General features: G+C 27.8%; 1 protein-coding gene across 6 annotated transcripts in view; it reads left to right on the forward strand.

Moving 5' to 3' along the window:
• Positions 1–7446, forward strand: part of LOC143144832 (uncharacterized) — a 115465-nt gene extending 108019 nt beyond the window's left edge. For 2 of the 6 annotated variants that reach the window (XM_076307636.1, XM_076307637.1), the window contains 2 exons: positions 1048–1121; positions 4687–7446. In XM_076307636.1, the coding sequence (XP_076163751.1) occupies positions 1048–1121; positions 4687–4966 (354 nt within the window). In that variant the 3' untranslated portion in view covers positions 4967–7446. Of the gene's footprint in view, positions 1–1047; positions 1122–2557; positions 2861–4686 lie in introns of those variants that run through there. The other 4 variants (XM_076307639.1, XM_076307640.1, XM_076307638.1 and 1 more) reach the window with 4 other exon arrangements.
• Positions 7447–17080: the final 9634 nt, after the last annotated feature.

The raw sequence follows: 17080 nt of genomic DNA on the forward strand, positions 1-17080 counted from the left end.
ATTTAACAAATAGAAGTTATTGTTTACCTTATTGCATCTCACAAATGATTAGTTTTTTTCTAGAAATGTTTCGAATACTAATCACATAACGATTACTAGTTTCTGCTTTGTGCCAAAATCACACGTAGCAACATTACAGGGATTTAATATGTATATAAAATTCTTCAGAGCAATATTATTAGGCGCTTCAGCTCAATACTTCATAGTGATACCAATTTTCACAATTTTATTCGTAGAATGCATTTAGTTACACGTTCCTTTTTAATATCAGATCTTGCACTTTCGTTCTTGAGTTGCACACATTCCATACATCCTACTTGAAAGAATTTGTTATTATCACGATTTTATTGGGAATCATGTTTACCAACATCTGAAATTTAACTTTATACGTACTGATACAATTTTGTTATCACTATCGATGTCGTTGATCAACTGCGCATTAAATATTGTACAATCTAACTGTACACAAATTAATCAACTGTAATCAGGTTGCATATATCTTGTATAGTGTTTACCGTTCTTAAGATTTTAAGGTAATAACCCAAATAATAATGTATAGAATATCTCACATAATGTTTTATAAACCACTTTTTCTAAAACGATTTGAGATATCAACCTGCACTGCTTTTTACACTTTATGGTTTGATGGTACCCCATTCACATAATACAATTGATGTAACGTTCAGTTTATTAATTACATCTATACATACATTTAATGAACACCTATTTAAGTATAAGTATCCAGTTTCGTTTATATGTACCTATTTGTGTACTGCACTGTTTTTCGATCCTTATAAAATGTCTAATTAAATGTTTTTAAATATATTTAATTTCTTGTTTATATTATCTGTTTTTTATTGTTATTTTAACAATGTATTCCATTTGTACTTGTTACAAATATTATTAACATTACAAATACTACATTATTGCAATTTGTATAATTAAAGTCCTTATAATTATTATGGGTATTATTTTTCTTCAATAACAACATTGTCGTATAATTTATTTTTTTATTGTTTATTTATTACTGTTTAATTATGGGTACAGACACGTCCAGTGTCAGCAGGACCTTCACTCTTACAAACACTCCCACAGGATGGTGTTATGGGGCCTCTAGTTAGGTGAGCTCTTTTTACCTGATCTTACTTGTAGCGCCATTCAAATATACTTTTATCTCTAAGAGTGTAAAAGCTGAGAGACTAAGTTTCCAGAAAAATCTTAGGAGATGCTGTTGGTGGAGAAACAAGAAAATAACAGTATTTTAAAAATCCATAATTATTCTATTAACTTATTACTCTATTAACCAAATAAATATTACAAACCTAAAATCCTAAGATTTTTCTTTAAAAGATCTCTTTTTTGGTTATTTAAATAATAACTAATCTGAGTAATATTAATGAGACCCTTAAAATTAAAAGAATAATTCTTTCCATAGACAAATCTGTGAAATGCAGAATAAAACACTGACCTCAATTTATACAAAAATATTTGTATAAAAATTATTAATAACATTTATTAATAACATTTATTAATCATTTCAAAATACTAAGTACAGTACTCCCTCGCTAACTGATTGCAAATTGATCTGCTCTTGTTCAGTTATAGGGGAAGGTAACGGTTTTGTTCTAGGAATCGACCTTGTTTCATTTTGTTTGAAACCGTGCTTCACATATGGTTATATATACACTGACTTCAAAAAGAATTTGTCCATATTGCCACAAAAGTGCAGGTGCGCTACAATTTCCGATTGGTAGAATGTGGTTTGATGGGCAAGCTGATTGACAAGGACTTCGCGTATTTGCGATAATATCAGGAGCGGAGCTTATTCCCGATAGTGATCCACCAACGAAAATTTAAATATATTTTTTTTATACCTTCATGAGAGTTTTACCATTGAATTAACGAGATTTTCCTAGCGAAAATGAGTTCGAACACTCATTCAGGCTACTGTTAGTAGATACATTTATGGTTCAGTTACTAAAGGGAAAATTCAGTTACTTAACGAGGGAATACTGTAAATCGTAAATGATCAACCCTGTTAATAATATCTTTTCAAAATGATTAATTTCGAATATAAATATTTAAAAAGATTTTAATTTTGACTGATTCTCTATAATTATATCAATATTAAATTTTATACAATAAAGGTTTAAAAATGTGAAAATATGAAGTGTACAGGAACATCTGTATTTATATAATATATAAGAAACATATAAATATATTACAGTAAATATACAGCACATAGTAATTGTAACTAAAATTTGGTAATTCATTTGAAAGGAAAAGAATATTCAGTCAATAATATACATTCTATTTTCTTTCTTTAAAATACAATAAAAAGAACAGTGATCAATGATCGCATAGATAATCCTTTGATGAAATATTTGCATCTTTAAATTACATAGTTACTGCAAAAAATTAGTTTTAAATGTATTTGCAGCAGTTGTAAACATCACAAATAATATTCTCATGTTTCATCATGAAATTTGTTATAAATAACCTGTTGTTCTTGCTGCTCTGGTCATTTATCTTTCTCCGGTGATTCCATGCGAAACAGCTTCAGGATCGGGAAGGTAGAGTCCGTCAGTTTGTGTGACTTGATATTGGGATATTTACTCCTTTCTGCATTAAACGCCTTTATATTCATGCATCTTTTTTATATCAAAATCACTTCTTTAATCATTCAATACTAATTATTATTTTTATTCTTTTTGCATGCAAAAATAGTATACTCCTTTGCTTCTAGTTTTCTTTTGTGCTGATTCCTTAAATCATTTCAACAGCTTACAAATGTATATAAATATCAATATTTGTTGTAGTAAGTTCAGTGATATATCATTTAGCATTGTATTCAGGGTTTGTGACCGAATCTTGTAGTATGAATTTACAAATTTAAATATTAATATGTTTTTAATTACTATTCGTATATTTCTATTTACACAATTATAAAATTTTATTTTAAGTATATAGTAACACAGTTATAAATATTTTACTTTTACATCTATTTTATATATAGTGTTTAACCATTAATAATTTAGCAATTATTGCAACGAATTAGAAAAGAAAGAAAAGTTATTATTGACGACAATATTCAAATAAAATTTCTTATTTATTTTAAATAAATGTAACATACATAATTTACAAATCCTTATAAATGAATAGTAATTAAAATTAAAATTAAAATTAAAATAGTTAAAAATTAAAAATGTGTATATTTATGATATTAAAAAATTATGGTGCATATATTCATTAATGTTTAATAACAAACATAATATATTAATAGAACACATTTTTTTATCATACTGTACAAATAAAAATAAATGTATAACTTTATGCAATTGTTTAAAAAGAAAAGAATATATTTTCAATTACCATATATATATATCATAAAAACAAAGTTGTATACTTCCAAAATATTTTTAGAATACTAATTTACAAACTTATCAAAAAGCAAAAAGCAATACCTAGAAGCAAATATGTTTCATTTTTCCAATGTGAAATTTCTTTCGATAATAGTCTAGATTCGATTACAAGCCCTAGCAAAAGTACATTAACTAACAAAGTTTAATATTTCAACAGTTCAACATACAACTGTAATAGTTCTAACAATATACTGTATAAGATGCGGATTTTGCTTTAAGAGTGTCTTTGTGAAATTCTAACTTTCTTAGCATACTAATACTCCTAGCATGTAGTACATATAGATAAATGTATAATCAGTTAAAAAATACAAATTAAATATTTTTTTCCTGAAATATTGTTTTGAGATTATAATGGATTTACAATTGACAATGTTTCATGCTGCACTTGATAGCCATGTGCGGTAAGTTTACTACTCTATTATCTTATTTTAAGCGTTTATTCATTTTTACACACTTTTCATTCCTATTTATTCACAATTCATCAGAGATACCTACATTACACATTTTACATTACATAGCTATAGTTAAAAAATTAATATAATGAAAATTTGTACAAATATACTATACTACATAATACATAAATATGCTTATAAAGACATTTTATTTTAAAAATATGTACTTCAGAAAAATCTCAAAGTATTGATTGCTACAGAGATTCTTGTGGATTTCTTATTGTAAAATTAAAAATTTGTAATTAGTCATAGTACTGTGTATTAGTTTCTGTATATATTTCTACCATGAATAATACAATTTTTAAATCAATGCAGTCTTTGAATATAGTTTTTACTCCTTAGTGAATCAGTCATTTTTATTCTGAAAAGTTCACCAAAAATGAATGAATATGAATCTTTTAATGTAATTGTTAAAAAGCGTTTTAAGAATCAGTTTATGATTCACACAAATCAATCACTTTAGACGTAGTTTTTGATGAACAGTATCAGGTTTATTATACTTTGATACTTCCTTTTTTAGACTACCACACAGTGATTATTCAAATCATAAGACAGATAAAATTCTGTGAGGAACTTGAATGTGTTTCAGAATATTCACTGGAGATAAACTTCATATGTATTGTGAGTTTCTTCTATAGAATATAATTAATATTGAAGCTTTCAATACTTGGGTAATGTAAATACATGCACGTAAAAATTCAAAATATTAATAAAACTTTCTATACAGTAATCTGCAAGAATCTCTCAAATTCCAATAAATTAAATAAATTAAGAATTGCAATTAATACAAAATTTTGACATTTTATTTACAGTTGGAGTGACTCCTGGGATCGACACCGCCCTACATTGCTCACAGAGCTTAATAGTAACAGAAACCCTCGTAAAGTGACCGATCGTATACCGCGTACAATAAAATCTCGTCTATCGAAGGACCCAAAATCCACTGAATCGAACGATATAGAACGCGAGATAAAGACAGAAGGGAGTCCCACAAAGTCATGTATCCCAACAGCTAGGAAACTTACAACATCGACTCTCACACCACGATCAGCGAGGGCCGTGACCTCAACAGGCCGATCGCACAACTCGTAATTATTTATGTAGGTGCGAAGTTAAGTTGAACTTCAGTTTATTTTTGTACTATTTTACGCGGGAATTCTGCACAGATAGCTTAACAAACTCGAATTGTTGCCTTTGATTCGTAGAACGTAACTCGGTATGATCCGTTAACGTAATTTTCTAAATATTACAATAACTGAACTAAAATGAGTGTAAAATTTCTCTTGCAGTCATTCAGTAAGTAACAAAAGAAACACAATGTTCTTAACGTTTGGTACATACAAATAACAAATAATGTACAAATATATATGAAGAGTTAAGAACAATTCATAAGTTCCTATCTTTTGAAGTTCATATCTCATTTGATTCTTACATTTTACACATTGAAGAAAACTAAATCATTTAAACATTCAAACAGGATTGCTGAATTCGTTTGTGTAATAGACTGGAAAAGTTGTATAAATTAATTTGTAATTGTAAATTATTCATCGAGTTCTAGCAGACCCTGTTTAAAGATGTACATTTATTACAAATGCACAGTTTTCATTTTTATTTGGAAGATATTTTAGATAGTGTTTGTGATACTATGAAGAATCTCCAATTATCTTTTTTTATACCGGATTCATTTTTCTTCATATATGATACCTTATAAACCAGTCCTGCACTAATATGGGATTTAGATTGTCAACAAAACCTTTGTAACTAGAATGTGATCATATCAGTCTATTTATCAATATATACTGATGCATTTTATCATATTCTGTAAGTTACAAAGGTTTTGGAAAGCATCTACTCATGTACTTCAATCCTACATTAGTTGGGACCAGATTTTCATGTGTATGTCAATCCTGTAATAATGTAGGGCCTCTCTGTAAGGTGTTAATATAATTTAGCATTATTTCATACAAAGTTTTCACAAAAATTACAATATGTACTTAATTGCATTCCTTTAAATTAATAGTGGTTGCTTTATAAAAGTTTCTTTCAGTTTAACGAAGCATATTGAAATTTGAAAAAACTAAATTTTTGTATTCATATCTTACATTTGGCATTTAAAGTACAATTAAATGTAATACTACATTAGTGATACATTATGTACAGTGTACAAGATGTAAAAAATGCAGTAGAGTCTTGATGAATGCAACTTTAATGATTGCATGAAAATCTTGTTTATTGAATTTTGGTGATAAGTGAAAGGAATCACTTAGAAAACAAATTCTGCAACTGGACTTAACATTTTTTATATAGTGTAATACTAATATAATACACTATATATAACATTTTTAAGCTGTGCATTGTATTATTTTGCAACTATTGTACTTAATGTAGTGAATACAAACTGAACTATGTTTATTATTTCTCTTTTGGTTAAACATCACATTTGCAATCACCATAAAAAAGCTTGTATTATTCGTGTAAATGAACATTTATCTCGAAAATATTACCATTTATTTGTACATGTGTTATTAAATATCACAAACATTAATCTTTGTTAAACAATTGTAAACAATTAAACTTAATTTCATTGTATTATTTTTTATTTAATGTACAAATTTCAGATAATAAGTAATTGTTTTAATTGATCCTGATTTCAACAGTAAAGTATAGTTGTTAAAATCAGGGTGTTTTTGTAAATTTCTTTATAATTTATTCCATCGTTGATTTGTAAGATTATATTTGGTGCTATTCAATTTCTTCAGTTTGCAATATTTAGATTCTCCTGAATTATCGAATATAAAAATATCGCGACTGTAATACCCATTGGTTGTTTTTAAAGGAAAATTCATGAAATTATAATGTAGTTATGTACATATCTTAAAGACGAGACAATAAGTACTGCTATAAACGATCGGTATAACAAAAGAATAGACAAAATACTTTCTAATTTTTTCAAAACAAATCGATATCAGGGGATACTAAATATCTCATATATTGTATATTCTTTTATTCGTATTTTAATTTGTACAATGGTATAATAATAAAGAGAAGCATAATTAAGAGAACAAAACAATTTTTTATATGGAAAAATATAATAATGATATTGAATTTAGTGGGTCTCACCTTCGTAATGTAATACAGGCTGATATGTATGTATGTATGTATGTACAAGAGTGTACTACAGTAGGACAGAACCTCTTTAGGATAACAGACTGAACTATCAAGTAACAGTGCTACTTTGGAAAAATTGGAAGGATATTTAATGATTCTAAATATTAATATTTCTGTTATAACAATTTAAGGCAGTGTTGTCGCAAATTTTTTTGATCAAGTATACTTATATGCCTTAATAATAAAAGCAATTTCATTTAAAGTTTATATAAAATACTTTTAATTACTTCGATTGTTGCTATGAAATATGAAAGTCAGGAATTTTGAAGCAATGGAAAAATGAAAAAATGATCTAACCTTATAAATATTATTCATTTTCTTCCTTGTCTTTTATCTTCAAATTCAAATGTTACCTAGTATTTCTAAATTGATTACACATTTAAAGAATGAGGTATTTCTATGGTAAATTGATATTCTTTTATATTATATTTTAATTTCAGTAAAAGTCGTTTTTATTTATCATCACATTTATGAAATTTTCATTACACTATTTTTCTTGATTATTACTATGTGCAGTTTCCTGCTGAAGAAGTATAAACTTTGTAAACTTATTTGTACTCAAATGTTCCAACTGACTTTTGCTAATAAATAGTTGAAGTCCATGTTGGAATTTCATGTAAACACTGAAAAAAATATTTTTGTTTATTTAATTTTGTTTTTTCAAAGTAGGTATACTTGAACAAATTAATTCATCTTTTGTTTGGTAACATTTGTAGAATATTTTATAAAATGCAATACATTTGAAAAGTAAACAAGTTATTAATCACTGAAATTATTGACAACTATGTAACAAACATACAAATATTATTTTTCAAATACATTGTATTATTTTTATCACAATTGAGAAAATATTTTTACCTATATTTAGCTGTTATTGAAAAGCTAACAGCAAATTTTCAGCAGGATGCTCTTTCATATCTTTGTCATGACACAAGTTTAATAATAACTTTCAATTCTTTAAAACTATTATAATGCTTATGAAATTAGTTGAGTAATGAATTACTAACAGATTGTAAATCAAACACAAAAGTATTTGTTATGGCTAGCTTTTTTGATTGAGCCAATCTTGATTTCCTTAATATTTTCAATATTATACAATTGTAATCCTTTAGAACATACAATAACTGTACTTCCATTATTCTAAAAAATGTCAATAACTTTAGAATTGACAAAAAAGTTTTACTAAGTACATGAAATGTTTTTTATGTTCAATGAACATAATTAGGTTTCAACAAAGTAGCAAGTATTAATACATATGACTTGAGCAGTGAATGAATTATAACGTATCAAGTATCGTTATAAATGCTGCTGTTCCTTGAACGTGGTAGTACTGCATTTATAAAGTGTAAAATCTTCTAGTAATAAGCACTTCTAAATGTTTAATATTAAAAACATGGCAACCACAAGTCAACCTTGTAAAATCTTAATAAAATACAACTGAAATATCAGTCTCATTTAACATTTACAAAATAACAAATATAAATAAAAGCTTTCACTTGTAATTAAATAGAAACACGGATAATTTATATCCTGTAATAGATAAACCTTATTTTAATTTGTACATTATATGTATAAATATGTTACCTCTGTGGTCCTAAATGCGATAGAATAATAAATGAAGTTATGTTTGACGGGATTGTTATTATTGTCACCTGGCTTTTGACATCCCAATGATATTCAATATTATGTAGCACATAAATTCAACATTCATTACTCATTTATATATTAATTATTAAATGTAATAGAAAATCTTTTAAAACTTAAAGAAAGTATTTAATTGTGATACAATCTTCACAAAATTCAAGAAAAGCGAGGTTTCAAAATTATAATACTTTAAAAGAAATATTTTTGTACGAATGTTTATTGAAAGTATTATCATTACATATAATATGGTAATTATATACATTAGGGACGTCTTCGCCTATTTTTATGACCTTGAAATATGTATCAGGGTCAACTTAGCAACTTTTCCCTATATACAGTGCTGGACGAAAGTATTGGCACAGCATCATTGTTCTGATACAAGTGCTTATAACTATGAAACAAATTGATAAAAAGGAGAAATTTTTTAATACATTTATTTATTTATTATTCTAGATTATTATTTAACAGAAACAGTAATATAAATAAAGTGATATGCGAAATAATAACAAAAACATATTTATTGAGCGTTTTAAGCGTGGACAAAAGTATTGGCACATTATACAAAATTTAGTGTAGTTGTATCTCTCGGAAAAAAATCCGATTGTTACTTGATGGTATAGGTAGGGGATTCCCTGATAGTCATTTTTTCTAACAGTCATCCTTAAGTTCAGTCGATTAGCAACATAGGAAATATAACAAGCAACAATGTCAAGAAGAGGGAAAGAAACTACAAGTGAAGAGAGAAAAATAATATTAAATTTGCACAAAATGCGAAAATCTTATAGTGAAATAGCAAAAAGTGTTAATAGAAGTCGATTCACTATTAGAAGTGTCGTAAAACGATTTGAGAATCAATCAGATTTCAAAAGTAGGAATCGAAGTGGACGTCCCTCAAAGTTAACAGTTAGAGAAAAACGGAAAATTGTAAAGGAAGTGAAAATAAATTGTAAATTAAACTCATCGCAACTTAGAGCAAAGTTAAATGAAGAAAATCAAAAAGAAGTAAGTTCGAAAACTATACTGAGAGTGTTAAAAGATGCGGGATATTCTGCGTGTGTCGCAAGAAGGAAACCATACATATCCAAGAAGAATCGGAAGATGAGAAAAGAATTTGCAAAAGAATTTATAAAAAAGGATCCCACATTCTGGAATAACGTATTATTTTCAGATGAAAGTAAATTTAATATATTTAAATCAGATGGCAGAGTATTAGTTTGGAGAAAGCCAAATACGGAAATGGATCCACAACATTTACAAGCCACTGTGAAACATGGAGGAGGTGGAGTCATGGTATGGGGTTCCATTGCAGCGTCTGGGGTTGGCGAATTAGTATTCATAGATGAGATTATGGACAAATATGTATATTTAAATATATTAAAGGAAAACTTATTTAAAAGTGCTAATAAATTAAATCTCCCGCGTGATTTTTATTTTCAACAAGACCATGATCCAAAACATACTGCCTATATTGTACGACAATGGATCGTTTACAATACCGCACACACGTTAAATACCCCACCCCAGAGTCCAGACATGAATCCCATCGAACATGTTTGGAATGAATTAGAAAAAAGAATTAGAAAATATAATATAACAAACAAAAACCAATTAAAAGCTATTATTTTACAAGAATGGAACAATATAGAGCCGGATTTTACAAAAAAATTGGTAACTTCAATGCCAAAACGATTGAAGGAAGTTATCATGAGGAATGGAGGGCCAACCAAATATTAATTTTTAATTTCTAAGTACTTTCAATCATTTGTGCCAATACTTTTGTCCACGCTTAAAACGCTCAATAAATATGTTTTTGTTATTATTTCGCATATCACTTTATTTATATTACTGTTTCTGTTAAATAATAATCTAGAATAATAAATAAATAAATGTATTAAAAAATTTCTCCTTTTTATCAATTTGTTTCATAGTTATAAGCACTTGTATCAGAACAATGATGCTGTGCCAATACTTTCGTCCAGCACTGTATATATATATGGTATAATAAAATATAATTAATTTCCAATTAATAGCTTAATAGCTTGATTTAATAAATATATATATATATATATTCTATACACCAATTTAGAGAGATATTTATTAATATATATAGTGTAGTATCGGATTTTCGGCGTCCGCTTAGGCCTGCTTCGAGCGTAGGCCTAAACAAGATAACGTGCGCGGTTGGACTCGAGTTGAAGCAAACATTTAGCGCCGATCGGCCCGCTAGTTTTCCTGGAAGGCACGAGTATCCTTTACAGGGGGTCTTGTGCGACGACCGAGCGTGAGAATGCATGGGGATGAAAGGAAATACATGTGGTTCGGAGAAAGTGAAGAGTGTTTAGAAAAGACGGGTGATTGGGATGGCCGAGCGTCGCCGAATGTCTGAAGTGAGAGAGACTGAGGATTGGAATGAAAGAGAATGAATGGGAATGACTATATAGAGCGCGAGAAGAACGTAGGAACATAGTATGACAGAGTATGACAAAGTATGTATGCCGACGAGAGTATGTCCGAACAGTGTGTCGCGGACGGTATGACTAAAAAGACGATAAGACGAGACAACTAAAAGACGTATCCAGCGAAACTAACCACTGACACTACATCTAACACTACCATCATTGTAATATATAATATTATTAAATATACTTTAATATACCACATCAGAGCAATAGTTATTTGGGGGCTCGTACGGGGATAAATCATTCAAAAGGATCTCTCCTCCAGAGATCCAAGTGATAGGAGGAGAGAACGGAACAACAATAGTATAATAAAATCATTGATTTATCTTTATACTGAAAATATAATATTTTTATAAACCATATAAACTTCGGTATTAGTTAAATTATAAAACTTAATTTGCTATTAAAAATCAATAATAAAATTATACCTATATTTTCATAATTTAGAAATAAAATGATTTTAATCATTTTAAAAGAATTAGAAATTCTTTTTATTTTATTTCTGTCTAAAAATACAAAATATGCATTATCCTAATATTTTCAATATTATACTGTTTAAGCTATTTAAACAATACAAATTTAATAAAAACATCCCTATCAAAAATAAAATATACCACTCTATTATATTAATAATATTAAATTTTACCCCTTCAATTAATTTTCTTAATCTTATTAATCAATAAATATTTAAACCATAAATTATTAAAAATTCCTCTTAATAAATAACCAACTAGATATAATTTTAACACTATATACTTATCAATCCCCCCCACAGGAGTAACATACATTCACATAAATATATTTATAAATATTCATCCATAAAAAAATATAAATAGTAATATTATAACTATAGACCTTACCATATAACTATTTTTCCCCAAATTTACTAAAGGTCTAAAATTTAATTATTTATTAAATAAAACCCAACTAATCAAACGAATTGTATAAGAAATAGTCAAAAAGGTAGAGATATATTTAAATTAAATAGAGATTATAATTAAATTATATTTTTCCATACAAAAATATTCTAAAAATATATCTTTAGAATAAAATCCAGACGAAAAAGGAAACCCTACCAAATTCAATAAACACAAAATCATAATTATCCTCTTTATAGGAAAAATTTTAACTAAACCGCCATATTTCCGGATATCTTGATTTCCTATTATTCTATGGATAAAATCCCCTGCACATATAAATATATTAGATTTAAATAAAGCATGCACAATTAAATGAAAAAAAGCCAAATCTCGGTACCCTAATCTCAACATTATTAGAATAAACCCTAATTGACTCAAAGTAGAAAAAGCAATAATTTTTTTTAAATCATACTCAAAATTTGCTATTAAACCCGCCATTAATATGGTTAAACTAGAAATTAATGTTAATAAGAAATTTATATTATACATTATAATTATATTTCTATATCGAATTAATAAATAAACTCCTGCAGTAACTAAAGTTGAAGAATGTACTAAAGAAGAAACAGGGGTAGGAGCAGTTATCGCAGCAGGTAATCAAGAAGAAAACGGTATTTGAGCTCTTTAGTTATTCCACAAATTAATAATATCAAAATCATACAGCCTCCTATTCTATCAATCAATATATATCCCCAAGAACCCCTAACTGAAGCCAAAACAATTAAAATTAATAAACAAACAACACCTACTCGATTACATAAAACCAATAAGTTACCAAACAAAATGAAATTAATCCTAAACCATCCCATCCAACTAAAATACTTAAAATTCTAGGCCTTATAATTATAATACATATAGATATAATAAATAATAATAACATATATTTATACCGATCAATATATATATATATATATATATATATATATATATATATATATATATATATCACCCTCTATATATCCAACCGTACAAACTACAATCATCGATGAAATTAATAAAACTACTCTTAAATATTATATATTAAACTCATAAAATCTAACTAAATTAAAAAATTTAACATTATCCTATTTAAATTTATTAAAATCACTCCATAATGAAATCAATTTTTGGCAAATAAAAATATAAACTTAGAAATATAAAACTCACCCTATTAATAAATATTAAAATAAGACTATATAAAAAGAAATTCATAATTTAAAATAAAATTTATACCTTTGATTCCAGAAATCAATAATTTTAATAAACTATTTAAACTTAATTATAAAAGAATACTATATTTAAAAATATAAAATTTAAAGCGATTCAATGTATTAAAACTATTATATAATTAAATACTGAATAGTTATTTATATACTTGTAAAAATAATTACCTTTCCCATGAAAAATATAAATAAACATATATATATTGAATATAAAAAATTTAAAAAACATAAAAAAAAATAAAATTACTAACATTTTCAACCAAATAATTAAATTAATTAATAAAAATACTTCCCCAATTAAATTTAAAGAAATAGGAACTGATCCATTTCTCCGTTTCTTTCTTCGTTTCTCCGTTTCTTCGTTTCTCCGTTTCTTCGTTTCTCCGTTTCTCCGTTTCTCCGTTTCTTCGTTTCTCCGTTTACCGTTTCTCCGTTTCTCCGTTTCTCGGTTTCTCGGTTTCTCGGTTTCTCCGTTTCTCCGTTTCTCGGTCTCTCCGTTTCTCCGTTTCTCCGTTTCTCGGTCTGTCCATTTCTCCGTTTCTCCGTTTCCCCGTTTCCCCGTTTCTCCGTTTCTCCGTTTCTCCGTTTCTCCGTTTCTCCGTTTCTCCGTTTCTCCGTTTCTCCGTTTCTCCGATTCCCCGTTTCTTTCTTCGTTTCTCCGTTTCTTTCTTCGTTTCTCCGTTTCTTTCTTCGTTTCTCCGTTTATTTCTTCGTTTCTCCATTTATTTCTTCGTTTCTCCGTTTCTTTCTTCGTTTCTCCGTTTCTTCCTTCGTTTCTTCGTTTCTCCGTTTCTTTCTTCGTTTCTCCGTTTCTTTCTTCGTTTCTCCGTTTATTTCTTCGTTTCTCCATTTATTTCTTCGTTTCTCCGTTTCTTTCCTCGTTTCTCCGTTTCTTCCTTCGTTTCTTCGTTTCTCCGTTTCTCAGTTTCTCCGTTTCTCCGTTTCTCCGTTTCGAATAAATGATTATAATAGTTATAGTTTCTATTATAAATCATTTGTGCTGTAGTTAAATTATACACTAATAGTCTAAATACATATTTAATATATTTTTTAATCTCTTTAGCCTCCAGAAGAATTTTATTTATACTATTTACTGTATATAATAATTTACACAGAATCGGATTAAAATCTAATTATTTATATATAATCATTATTTTTTATTCACTTATTTTACCAAAAATTTCGATTCTTCATGTATTAATCAAATGTTAAATTGATATATCTCATACACAATTATTACTTTCCACGTTTTAAAACTTTAAGAAACATCTCGTTACTTTGAAGTTCGATCAAAATCAATTGCTAGGGGCGAATCAATCATTTTTAATGCATAAATAAGATGCACATTGTTCGATAAATATAGGGAACATGCGTAAATGTTAATAACAATCGCTGAAATGAACAAACATTCACCGAAACCATTCGCCCTCGAAGATTTCGCAAAATCTTGACGTTTATTTATCATAATTATTAACAGTTGCGTAGTACCATAGTTTAAATAACTATTAACAATGCCCTAGTATAAATAAAGGCTTAAAATATCATTTCATCGAAATATTCATTGCTCACGATGGAATTTTTCGTTGAGATCAAACTGACATTCTCAAGGCTACACGTATCGATGATCGATTCACAAGCGTTCATCGCTATGATTGTTGTATCTAGAAAAGCGATTAATTGAATTTCAGCGCTTTTAAATAAAAAATGCAACTACTACGCGTATTGTGTAAATTATAAGAATTAAGCAAATGTTAAATTAAAGTATTTAATAAACAATTGTTACTTTCCCTGCTATAAAACTTTACGAAACACGTTTTACTTTGAATCACGATCCAAATTAATTTCTATGAGGTACTTAATCATTTTCAATGCATAAATAGGATGCACATTGTTCTATTAATATTGGGAACATACATAAATGTTAGTAACAATGGCGGAAATGAACAAACATTCACCAAAACCGTTCGCCTTCGCAGATTGCGCAATATCTTGACGTTTATTTATCATGATTATTAACAACCGTCGTTGGACCGTAGATTAAACATTTTTTCACAATGTTCCGGTATAAATAATGGCTATAAAGCCATCAATTTCTTGAAGTATTTGGTTAGATCGAACAAATACAATCGAAGAAACCGAATTATAGTTTGTATGTATGCAAATATATTCTGAACCCGCAATTACAAATCCCTGTAACGTGGTAATTACATGGGTTGCCATCTATTGGAGAAAGGGTGAAAGTACACTTAAGGGGTGAAAACACCTGGCGGAGAAACGCTCAAGTTTGTTGAGGAATTGTTCTAATTTCCACAAATAGATGGCGCGGCAAGTACAATTTACCGACATTAGAGATAAGTATTTCCATTTGTATGATATTCCCTACCGTGCGATAAAATAAATAAATACTTTTGTACAAACTTTTGTATGTTTCATCTTTCGAATAAATGTAAAATTAAACCTTCCACGGTAAATTTTATTCTTGAATTTATTAATGTTTCTAGGACGATTTGTTTCAGTATAAAGAGTGCTATAGGTGGGAAATTTGTGTACATAATAATTATTGAGTACAAAATAATTTTTCCTTTATTAGAGGTTAATATATTAAATAAGGAAGAAGAGTTAATCTTTATTATTTTAAATATAAAAATTAAAATTAAAAAAATTATTGAATATAAAATGAAATATGTTAAAAATGTATTTTTGTTCATTATTAATAAAGTAACTACAATAGATGTTTGTATAACAGATGATTATCCTATAATTATTATGATTGATTTTTTTGTTTAAGCAAATGATAGGGGCAATAATTACATTAGTTAGGCAAGTAAAATAAATTCCATTATTAAATTTTAATATGAGTTCTATAATAATTATAGGGATTAATTTTATTAAAGTTATTATAAAGAATAGATTAATTCAATTTAATGAATAAATTAAAGAAATGAATCCAACATTTAAAGAGTACATCCCAATTTTTAAGATAAGTGAAAAAAAAATAATTATTATAAATAAATAATTAGATTTATTTCCCATTCTGTGTAAATTATTATATATAGTAAATAGTATAAATAAAATTCTTCTGGAGGCTAAAGAGATTAAAAAATATATTAAATATGTATTTAGAGTATTGGTGTCTAATTTAACTATAGATCAAATGATTTATAATAGAAATTATAAATATTATAATCATTTAATCGAAACGGAGAAACGGAGAAACGGAGAAACGATGAAACGAAGGAAGAAACGGAGAAACGAAGAATGAAACGGAGAAATGAAGAAAGAAACGAAGAAACGAAGAAAGAAACGGAGAAACGAAGAAAGAAACGGAGAAACGAACAAAGAAACGGAGAAACGAAGAAAGAAACGGAGAAACGGAGTAATAAATGGAGAAACGAAGAAATAAACGAAAAAACGAAGAAAGAAACGGAGAAACGAACAAAGAAACGGAGAAAGAAACGGAGAATCGGAGAAATAAATGGAGAAACGAAGAAATAAACCGAGAAACGGAGAAAGGAACAAAGAAACCGAGAAACGGAGAAAGAAACGGAGAAATGAAGAAAGAAACGGAGAAACGAAGAAATAAACCGAGAAACGGAGAAAGAAACGGAGAAACGAACAAAGAAACGGAGAAACGAACAAAGAAACGGAGAAACGAACAAAGAAACGGAGAAACGAAGAAAGAAACGGAGAAATGGAGAAATAAATGGAGAAACGAAGAAATAAACGGAGAAACGAAGAAATAAACGGAGAAACGGAGAAACGAACAACGAAACGTAGAAACGAAGAAAGAGACGGAGAAGCGGAGAAATAAAT

This window comes from Ptiloglossa arizonensis, chromosome 3 (genome assembly GCF_051014685.1).
Source record: "Ptiloglossa arizonensis isolate GNS036 chromosome 3, iyPtiAriz1_principal, whole genome shotgun sequence".
NCBI classification, from domain to species: domain Eukaryota; kingdom Metazoa; phylum Arthropoda; class Insecta; order Hymenoptera; family Colletidae; genus Ptiloglossa; species Ptiloglossa arizonensis.